We start from the raw sequence: 10,981 nt of genomic DNA on the forward strand, positions 1-10,981 counted from the left end.
CATTCAATACCGCCTTGCACACTCTTCCCTGCATCTAGCTGATCTAATGTGTAATCATTCGTCCAACAGTTGCAAACGAGAGTTTCCATTGGACAAATTCAGGTATGTTTATCCCAGTTTCGTTCCATTTGCTTCCGTTTAAGAAACGTTTTTCAACAGAATGGTCAGAATGAATACACCCCGTATCACCAGTAAACACAGTTCACTTTCATAGCGGCCAAGTTGTATTCCATTAGAAAACAGTGTGTTTTAATCAATGATTTGATGGCGTAAATATATTTAGTAGTCTTATCTAAAAAGGATAACTTTTTTCAATGTTTTACTATTTAATTTTTTTTTTTTTAAGTCCTCCCCTTCCTCTGAGGAACCTCCACTGGTGTGATGAGGTCAGATGTGATGTATACTAGTCTCAATGAAAGTCTTAGAATGAAAAGTCCCATTTTGTGTTTATTAAACATAAACAAGTGTTAAATACACCAACATACACCTGTCTCAACTACAAATCTGTATGATAAACTACATTTATTTTCTCATTAAGTGTCTTTGGAAAGAAATTAAGTAGTTGAATGGCATTTGTGAACATCATATATCCAACGCAGTACAAACACAATATGTAACAGACTTTTTAGGCTTATAAATGTCTGGATGCAATACTCTACCCAGGAATATTCAACACTATTACTCTCATTATTCCAAATGCATCAGCTGACAAAAATGACATTTCATGTTTGTCTTTAATTCAGGGTTTGAGTGGTATGGTTACTTTCTATGTTATAGAGTGGAATGGTTATCTATTGGTGTGTCCTGAGGTAGCTCCTCTCTGAGAATCTCTTCCCACAGTGTGTACAGGCGAACAGCCACTCTCCCGTGTGGACCTTGAGGTGCATCTTCAGCTGGTGCTGGCTGGAGAATCTCTTCTCACAATGGGGTCAGCTGGAGGATTTCTCCCTTGTGTGGACTCTCTGGTGCCTCTTCAGGTTGCCAGCATGGGCAAAGTGCATGTGACACTGGGTACAGCTGAAGGGTTCCTCCTCATTGTGGACACCCCTATGCCTGATAAGGTTACTCAGGAAGGAGAAGCTCTTGTAACACAGCTTACACTTGAAGGGCCTCTCCTTGGTGTGAACGGTCTGGTGTTGCTTCACATAGTTTGCCTCAGAGAAGCGCTTCCCACACGTGGGGCAGGCATACGGTTTGTCGGCGTCCGTCCTAATGCGTTGCTTCCCACGTTGTGACCCAGAGGAGGTAGAAGCAGGAGCCACCACACTCAGGTCGTTAGTCTTTGAGCTCCCTCCTTGACCTCTAGCCATTGTTTGGGTGTTGTTGAGATTGGGTGCCGTGTTATAGGCTAGGTACCTCTTGTGGTGAACACCCATCCTGACCCTGTCTGTATTGGTGGGGTAACCAGGAGGTAACTGAGGAAGGCTAGACCCAGGCCTCCTATGAACCCAGTCATTAGGCATTAGATGAGACCCTGAAGGAGAAGACAGACTTCCTGTTAGACTACCTCCAAGGGGTTCACTCACCACTGTTTGTGAAGGCTGAAGCCCAGGGTGACCTTCTCTGTTCATCATGGACACTGTGGTGTTTGTATCATAGGAACAGGAGGGTCTATCTCTATCAGCCCCAGGCCCTGCTCCATCCCTGCACTGAGACTGTGAAGAGAAGGGTCTGGGCTGCAGACTGGATCCCTGACTGGAGCCTCTGTCTCTCTGATGACCACCAGGATTGAGGTTATTCAATCCACCTGTCCACTGGTTGTGCTCTGTGTGGTGGTGGAGTCTCTGTCCCTCACGGTTGGGTCCTGGTTCCAACTCGGGAAGGAAGAGCGACGGCTCCTGATCCAGGGTACTGATCCGGGGCCAGGGTGTGTGCCCAGCCGCCTCAGAGGTCCAGTGTCTCCAGCCAGCAACACCGGATATCAGCAGGTCCTCATGGACAGCAGACTGTAAACACAAATTGTACAGAAAAGCATAAAAGTTTATATAAGAAACTCTGCTGTACACACAGAAACATGATATTATAAAATGTTAACCACAGTCAAGCCCATATCTAACACTGTGATTGAAGTACCTAACAATATGGAGCCTTTGGGGTTTATTATAAAACAATTCCGTATGTGTTGAATCAATAATGAAGTATAATGTTCTGGTTAGACTGAGATAAGGGAAACTCAGTCCCTGCAATGATACAAAAATAACCAAGTCAGTCAGCACAGAGTCAATTTTGTATTTAATTTCACAAAATGATCATACACTAAGACAACTTGAAGTATAGTACTTTTATTGCACAAAACGATATGTGACAAATACAATAACTTTTACACTATGGTAACACTTGACCTTTTCTGTAAATCTGGTACCCCGCTTTATATTATAATTTTTTTAATACATTGGAAAAGGCTCAACATTACATAACACACAACTTCACATAAAGTAAACATTAATTAAGGCACCATAGTTATCTCACTATAAAACACCAGTATCAACCTAAAGGGGGAAAATGTGTCACTCTTCATCAGTGAAGCATTTGTACAGACACCATCACACCAACCATCACCATATCATCTACTCTGCCTCATCATACTCATTCTTTCTTCAGTTCACCTCATCCAGTTCCCTCCTACATCCAAAACCAACAGAATTAACTACAAACATACTAGCTAGTACATAACATGTTACTATCCTCTATACATGGGCCATGTGCATTTTCTGCTGATGTATCCTAAGGTAGCTCCTCTCAGAGAACCTCTTCCCGCAGTGCATACAGGCAAACGGCCTCTCTCCCGTGTGGACCTTCAGGTGCATCTTCAGTTGGTGCTGGTGGGAGAACCTCTTCTCACACTGAGGGCAGCTGAAAGGTTTCTCCCCTGTGTGGACCCTCTGGTGTCTCTTCAGGTGGTGCTGATGGGAGAACCTCTTCTCACACAGTTGGCAGCCGAATGGTTTCTCCCCCGTGTGCATCCTCTGGTGGATCTCCACCTGTTTGGGGAAACTGAAGGCTTTCCCACAGAATGAACACGGGAAGCGCTTCTCTTTGCCACCGGATCTACTGATAACGTCACTACTACTGTCATTTGTCAATGGGCTGGTGCTGCCATTTAGTTTTGAGGCACTGGCATTGTCTGAGGTCTGGTTTAACATTAGGAAAGTGTGAGGAGGATGAAGGCCAGGGGGTGTCTGTGTTGTCGCAGGGTCCATGTTCCAGTTGATAGATCCTATGGAAGGCAGGCTGAAGGCAGTACCTGTTAGGGGGTTAACCTGAGGCATCAGTCTCTCTGAATCACAACTATTGGAGCAGGGCGGAGCATCCCTACCCGAGTCTGTGTCTGTTCTTTCCCGCCTCATATGGACACCTCCCCGTCCCCGCAGACCAAATCTACGCCTCTCCCTGGTCACAGCCAGTCTGTTGTCATGGAGACTAAGATTGGTTGTTGTTTTGTGTCCCACTATCTGTTTCTGGTTAACAGTGTTGTTCCCCAGCCCAGAGTTGAGGACGCTGTCCCATCCACTGACCTCCACTATGTCACCTCTGGTCCTGGCCTGCTCAGTGATGTTGTTCCCTGGGAGCTTGACTGCACTGGTCTGGGTCTGGGAATCCAAGATGGGAGCCCAATCTCCTCTGTTAGCCTCCAGCCAACCACCTGCAGGAAGAGGTTACAAAATAGACTTTACATGGCATAGAAAACTTTACGTATGTTGTTTTTTTACCTGGTCAATCACCTGGTTATACATTATATATATCATACATTATAATGTGTGTTTTTATATGTAAACATAAATTGTATTTATGAATGAAGAAAAAAAAGAATAGCCAGGTGCATCACTATTCCCAGTGTAGATCTATTACTGTATGTAGGCTATATGCATTTCACCCTTACCTTGCTCCCCCATCTTTAGTCCACTCGGCAGGTCAATACTATCTGGTCCGTCTTCTATTGTCTCCTCTTTGACCAGCAGCAGATCAGGCTTCCAATCCTCCATGTCTACTGACTGTAAGAGATACAGAGTGTGAGGATGTTGGATCAAGAAATCTGATATGAGCACCCTGCTATGGAGCATTTTCTGATTGGGCAATTAGGGATTGCTCTGAGTACTATGCAAACAGGTAAATTTATTTGATAATATGGAAACGTGTTAGTTGATTTGATTACTTGACACTCTTTAACAGTTTGTTCATTTAAAAGGCATGGTACCACACTTAAGACAAAATTCATCAAGACCTCATTAGTTAATTTGATTACTTGACAGTTTTTTTACCCAAATTTCGTGGTATCCAATTGGTAGTTACAGTCTTGTCTCATTGCTGCAACTCCCTTATGGACACGGGAGAGGTGAAGGTCGAGAGCCGTGTGTCCTCCGAAACACAACCCAACCAAGCTGCACTGCTTCTTGACCCAATGCCCACTTAACCCGGAAGCCAGCCGCACCAATGTGTCGGAGGAAACACTGTGCACCTGACAACCATGTCAGCGTGCACTTTGCCTGGTCCGCCACAGGAGTCGCCAGGACAAGGACATCCCTGTTGGACAAACCCTCCCCTAACCCGGACGACACCGGGCCAATTGTGCGCCGCCCCATGGGTCTCCCGGTCGCGGCCAACTGCGACAGACCCTGGACTCGAACCCAGAATCTCTAGTGGTACAGCTAGCACTGCCAGGCAGTGCCTTAGATGACTGCCCCACTCTGAAGAGATGTTTGTGCATTTCTAATAACCAATTTCTGTGTTTATACAAGTGACTGACTGAACAAATCCTCACTATCAGTATCTGCAATTTGGCAGTACACTCAGAACTTTGTTTAGAGAACGAAAGGATATCTCAGTTTCAAGGTCTCAGCTTGTACAGAAGAAGCCTCGTGAGGTATTTGTCTGTCACATGAATGAACCAAACGTTAATGAGGAATTAATTATGAATGATGAATAAGCTAAATCATGCAAATATAACTTGCCTGCGTAAATATTTAAGACAACTAACGGGACTGCCCCGGTATAGCTCACTTCAGACTGATACCTTATGCATCTAAGTTTGACTGACCTCTCAGCATGCTGGTAATAAACAATGATTCATTTAAGATTGACTTTGAGTGTCCCATGTGTAGAATTTCCATGACACACTCTTTAATGGTTTGACAATTCAAAGGCATGGTGCCACACTTAAGACACAATTATCAAAACCTGGGCCTGTATCCACATAGTCTCAGAGTAGGATTGCTGATCTAGGATCCTTCCATATAAATCTTATTCACTATGCTCTAAAAGACTAAACTGATCCTAGATCAGCACTCATACTCTGAGTGGCTTTGTGGCTATGCTGCTGACCTAAAACCATTCAGACAGTAGTTCAGTGGGCTCACCTCAGTGAGACTGTGTGTGGTCCTGTGCTGCTCAGCTGGTTCCTCTGTGGGTTCAGGAGGAGGTGTAGTCTGGTTGTCCTCCATGACCATGGTCCCCTCAAGGTTCCCCAGACCCTCCTCACACCCCTCCTCCTTCACCAGCAGCACTTCTGGACCCTCCTCCTCCTGGATGAGAGGTGATACAGATTACACAGACATACACTCCCTCAGGTATGTACACACAGATAATAAACACACTTTCAACATGGAGTGTTTACCCATCCCCACTAAGTTTGAGTCCTATACTGTAGTTACAGAATGACTTCATTGTTCTTAAACCCATCATGGTGGACATAAATATGATGTGGGTAAAAATAAGTCAGCTATGATAAGTCAAAAGTCATCAGACAAACCTGACAAAACTATTCTGATGTGTACAGTAGGTGTTTGTTGGTGTGTGGGTATCACAGAAAGTTGGTGGCACCTTAATTGGGGAAAACGGGCTTGTGTTAATGACTGGAGCGGAATAGGTGGAATGGTATAAATACATCAAACACATGGTTTCCAGGTGTTTGACGTCATTCCATTTGCCATTCTCCTCTCAGCAGCCTGCTGTGGTGGGTATGTGTAGGTATATTTATTAAGTGCAAAATGTATATTGATTAAAACGTCATGTTTATGCAGAATATGGTGAGATCAGAAGTGATGTATACTAAAGAGTTTCAATGACAGTCTTTGAATGAAAAGTCACATTTTGTGTTTATTAAACATAAACGAGTTCTAAATACACCATATGAAAATCACACATACACATGTCACAGGAACAAATCTGTATTTACTTGATTAACTGCATTTCTTTTCTCATTAGAAGTGTATTGGGAATTTTTTGGGTAGTTGAAAGGAAGTAATGGATTTAACATCAAATGTACAGTACAAACACAATATGAAACAGACTCATTAGGCTTATATATGCCTTATATATCACACAATGTCTGGATACTATATTCTACCAAGGAATATTCAACACTGAAATCTGTTACTCTCATTATTCCTTGTTCAGCCTCATGCTTCAACACTCTTAGTTATTGCGGAAATTGACCCACTACTGCTGTTTACTTTGTGCATCGAAGTCAGAGATCATCAACTTGATTCAGCTGTGGGCCGATATCTTTCTTGCAGGTGGTCAAGGGGCCGGAACATAATTATAATTTGTAGAATGAAAATTGACCGCAAGAAGCCCAAACAGATATAATATTTGACAAAAATATAATAATTTCAAACCTTGCTTAAATTTGTATACGATCACATATCTTTCTATTAAACATGGGAAAACTCAGGAACAGATTTCCAAAATTAAAATCAATTGGAACTGATTTGCTGGTGTTTATGTCCAACAATAAAAACAAATACGAATGTATTCGTTTTAAATTGCTTAGATAACTGAACCGCGAGCCGCCAGTTGGTGAACCCAGATCTACATCATCTCGCTGAGTCTACCTTTACGTAGTGTTGAATATTCTACCCAGGAATATTCAACACTGAAATCTGTTACTCTTGTTAATCCAAATGCATCTGTGGATCTTTTCTGCTGACAACAATGACAATTAATAGTCGTTTTTAATGCAGGAGGTGATCAACACTTCAGAAGCTATAGAGTGGAATGGTTTTTCTTCTGGTGTATCTTGAGGTAGCTCCTCTCTGAGAACCTCTTCCCACAATGTGTACAGGCGAACGGCCTCTCTCCTGTGTGGACCTTCAGGTGCGTCTTCAGCAGGTGCTGACGGGAGAACCTCTTATCACACTGAGGGCAGCTGAAGGGTTTCTCCCCTGTGTGGACCTTCTGGTGCCTCTTCAGGCTGCCAGACTGCGCGAAGCGCATGTGACACTGGGGGCAGCTGTATGGTTTCTCTCCTGTGTGGACCCTCTGGTGGATCTCCACCTTCTGGGCGCAGCTGAAGCCTTTGTTACAGAACATGCAGAGGAACCGTTTCTCTTTACTATTGCCTGATGTGGCTCCCCCTCCCTGAGTCTCGGCTCTAGCCCTGTCGTTTGAGTTCAATACCTGATCGAAAAGGATACGCCCGTGTGAATCAGAAGGCCCCATCGACGTGGACACTAAGCTTTCCCTGTAATCTAAGAAATCTCTGCCCTGTGAGTGTCCATCGCCTAGGTGACTATCTGCATTCCATGTGGGAGGAGTGTCGCCCTCCACTTTCACAGTCACTTCATCTACAACTAGACCCTCCCTTTTCTTATCTAAGCACCCTTCAGAGTACACACTACTACTGTACCGATTCCAGTCTCCTCTAGACAGATCAGTCTGTGTCTCTAAACCCAAGGATATGTTGCCAGGGTCCATCTCTGTAGTGTAAGAACAACATGGATCATCGTCAGCATTTAACACATCACCTGAATCTGGATTGGAATGAACCGTCCTCGGGCTCGGGTTACTGTAAAGTAAATATTCTGAGCTTGGAGCAGGAGGACACCCCAGTCCCCCAAGCCCCAGTCTCTCCGAGTCTGACCTGTGGTCAGATCCTGTGTGTAAAAGCCTTTGTGTTACTGTTAAAGTCTCTGTGTTGGTCTCTGACTTGAGGACGGTGTTCAGCGTTCCACTGACCTCCGTGATGCTGTGTCGGGTCCTGGGCTGCGCTGGGGCGGGGTCCTCCGTGGCTACAGGGAGCGCTCCAGTCCCTCCAGTCTTGATGTCTCTGCTGTGCCGTGGGTCTTCCTCTTCTTCAGACCTATCCAGCTTGACCCCAGGACTTTCAGCCTCTGCAGACTGACAAGAGAGGAGGCTATTGGATAACAATGTCATAGGGAAGTCTCACAAGCTCCTCTATGGCAGATAAATTAGGATGTACATGTAAGCAAATAAATAGCTGAGGGGAGCCTTTCTGAAATAAACTGGCCACATTTGATGTACTCTAATTTTGATGTAATACTATTACACTAACCTCTATCATGATAACGTGCTGGGTTGAGGTTCCACTCCCCTCATCAACGGTGATTGGTCGGTCATCTCTCCATGTATTATGTCCCGCTGGCTTCACAAAGCTCCTGTGGCCTCCAGTGAGATTTCCTTCACCTGATAGAGTGATTGGGGGAAAAGAGGTGGTTAAAATGGGTACTGTCAATGCTTACCTCTATGTTGTAGACTATTGACAGTTTTAACAAGTAAATCAAGAATCTGGTTAGAATATGATGGATAAGTAATCAGGGGAATTATTGCATACTGTCCAAAAACTGACCAAGACCAAATTCTGGGTAACACATCTGAACACATGTACAGAGGGGAATGGGGCTACTGTACCAAGTTATATATGAACATCACAGGAGGTTGGTGGCAGCTTAATTGGGGAGGACGGGCTCGTGGTAATGGCAGGAGCAGAATTAGCAGAACGGTATCAATGTGTTTGATGTCATTCCATTTGCACCGTTCCAGACATTATAATGAGCCATCCTCCCCTCAGCAGCCTCCACTGATTTACCTCTTGCGATTCCTCTGTATCGGTCGAGGATCTTGACACTACTGGGACGACTGGCGACGACGCGCTCTCGCATTGTCCTCTCGGCGCGCTCCCGTGCCGTCTTCAGTTCCAGTAGCTGTAGTTTCCTCCGCAATGCCCTGTTTTCTTTCTGGCTTTGAGTTATTTCCAAACGAAACACTGCATAGTCGTCATCTACGAGTTTACATATATCTGCCACGGCTGCATTCGCTAGTACCTCCATAATGGAGGCAATTTGAGTGTGAAAAACCATACAGTTAGCCATTGTTAGCTAACGTTAGCCGCTAGCGTTACCAAGATAACGTAAATCGAACAAGTCCCTTTTCCAACGCGAATTAAAGACTACATGGGGTGAGTATGTAATGCTGTTAAGTTCAATTAGTCATATTTTGAGTTCCATGGTGTTAATAAACGTATAATTAACGACAATAAAAACGCTAACGTGGAAATTGTTCCTGGTCACTGTTCACTTCCGTTTACTTCTTCTTCTTCTATGAAGTTTAACGGCGGTTGACATCCAATTTGTTGCATTACCGCCACCTACTAGACTGCAGTACAACTCCCTTATACTTTGCTTGAAAAATAAAAATGTGAGAAATAAATACCCTATCATCTAACTTTATAATTTCAAAATTGCTCCACTAATTAACTGTATTTATTCCTACTTCAAGCCATCATCAACTTTTTTTTGTGCCCTTTTTCTCCCCAATTTCATGGTATCCAAATGTTTAGTAGCCACTATCTTGTCTCATCGCTACAACTCCCATACAAGCTCGGGAGCCTGGGCGCGAACCCAGAGTCTCCGGTGACACAGCTGGCTCTGCAGTACAGCACCTTTAACCACTGCGCCACCCGGGAGGCATCACCACTTAACACACCCTGTAATTCTTCTGTCAAGTCTTGCACACCAAAATACCTTTTTCCAGCTGCCACCACTACCTCAAACTTTTCTGCACCTTCCGTTCCATCCCTGCAGTACAGTTTATAACCATTGCTATAAATGCTAAAAATCCAATCTTACTGAAACCTATATAACTTTTTAGCCTATCCCTCTCCTGGTACAGATCTACTACTCACACCACTCCTCTCAGGATTCCTCCCCCTTGACCCATGTTCCTCTACTTTCTTCACTGCCTCAGCATATGACAACTTCTGCACTACTCTAACCCTGGAAACCTCAACCTGCCTCTCTTGCATGGGACATTTCTGATCCCATGTCCCATGGGCACCTCTACAATTAACACATACCATTACTTTCCCCAATGCTACACATTCCTTTGTCTCATGCCCTTCTGCACACTTCTCACACCTAGGAACCTCCCTTCTACACACTGCTGCCACATGCCCATAAACCTGACACCTATAGCATCGTAATGTATTCGGCTCATACACTCATACAGGATAACTTATATATCCAAACTTCACTTTGTCGGGCAAAGACTCAACTTCAAAACTCAAAAAAACAGACAATGACTCTTCTGTTTCCCCACTCTCACCACCATGCCTGCGTCGCATCAAATGACGAGCATCACAAACATCGGGAATCTTTCCCCTCAGCTGGTCAACTTTTATATTTACTGCTACCCCAGTTATCACTAATTTCATTGGTTGCCTTTTCTTGAGAATGAAACAATTTACTCTCCTTCCCCTATTTGTTTTATTCCAAGCACCTTCTCCCTCTGACCAACAGAAACACAAACAATTATCACTCGACCACTTCTGGTTACCCTCACCGATTCCATGTTGCCCAACTCTTTTTTCACCCACCGTGAGACCACAAATGGATCAGCCAAAAGGCAAGAGTCCACTTTTTCCTTAAACTTCAGTCCTACTGTCACAGACTCATCTTTTTCCTGACCCTCGGTGCATACCTTGGTCTCCGATAACTTCCTCACACCGCCCACCTCCAATACTTCGCCCTCATTCACTTCCATTTCTCCTCCTGTCTTCAGCTCACTCTGCTTACACTTTCTACCATTCTTTAACAAACCATCTCCCTTTTTTCCACCATTTTTATTCGACTCAAGCTCATCCTCCTCTTCTCTCTCTCTCTTATACCTCCTCTCCCTCTCTTTTCCCCTCCGTTCCTCGTCCGTTTTCCAAGTATACGTCTGCTTATGATAACACGGCACTACTCCT

At 44.3% G+C, this 10,981-nt stretch overlaps 1 protein-coding gene across 2 annotated transcripts; it reads right to left on the minus strand.

The window, feature by feature from the left end:
* Nucleotides 1-439: 439 nt before the first annotated feature.
* LOC135506903 (neurotrophin receptor-interacting factor homolog) lies at nucleotides 440-9,107 on the minus strand. Of its 2 annotated transcripts, XM_064926330.1 has the most exons (7): nucleotides 8,825-9,107; nucleotides 8,291-8,421; nucleotides 7,954-8,115; nucleotides 5,355-5,519; nucleotides 3,881-3,992; nucleotides 3,516-3,643; nucleotides 440-1,946 (listed from the first exon to the last, which is right to left on the minus strand). In XM_064926330.1, exons 1-7 carry the CDS (start codon nucleotides 9,105-9,107, stop codon nucleotides 930-932), a joined length of 1,998 nt encoding a protein of 665 aa, XP_064782402.1. In that variant the 3' UTR covers nucleotides 440-929. The 2 variants fall into 2 exon arrangements, with proteins under 2 accessions (XP_064782402.1, XP_064782403.1); XM_064926331.1 differs by lacking the exon at nucleotides 440-1,946 and having other exon boundaries at nucleotides 2,273-3,643.
* Nucleotides 9,108-10,981: the final 1,874 nt, after the last annotated feature.

Source organism: Oncorhynchus masou, chromosome 20, assembly GCF_036934945.1.
Source record: "Oncorhynchus masou masou isolate Uvic2021 chromosome 20, UVic_Omas_1.1, whole genome shotgun sequence".
Taxonomy (NCBI): Eukaryota; Metazoa; Chordata; class Actinopteri; order Salmoniformes; family Salmonidae; genus Oncorhynchus; species Oncorhynchus masou.

Bases quoted from the DNA above. Each gene is read 5' to 3' on its own strand.
- LOC135506903 (XM_064926330.1), bottom strand. From the start codon at position 9,107: ATGGCTAACTGTATGGTTTTTCACACTCAAATTGCCTCCATTATGGAG. The intron at 8,422-8,824 runs GTAAATCAGTGG...TCACTCTATCAG, and splicing joins ATACAGAGGAATCGCAAGAG to GTGAAGGAAATCTCACTGGA. The intron at 3,644-3,880 runs GTAAGGGTGAAA...CTCTTCCTGCAG, and splicing joins ACTAAAGATGGGGGAGCAAG to GTGGTTGGCTGGAGGCTAAC.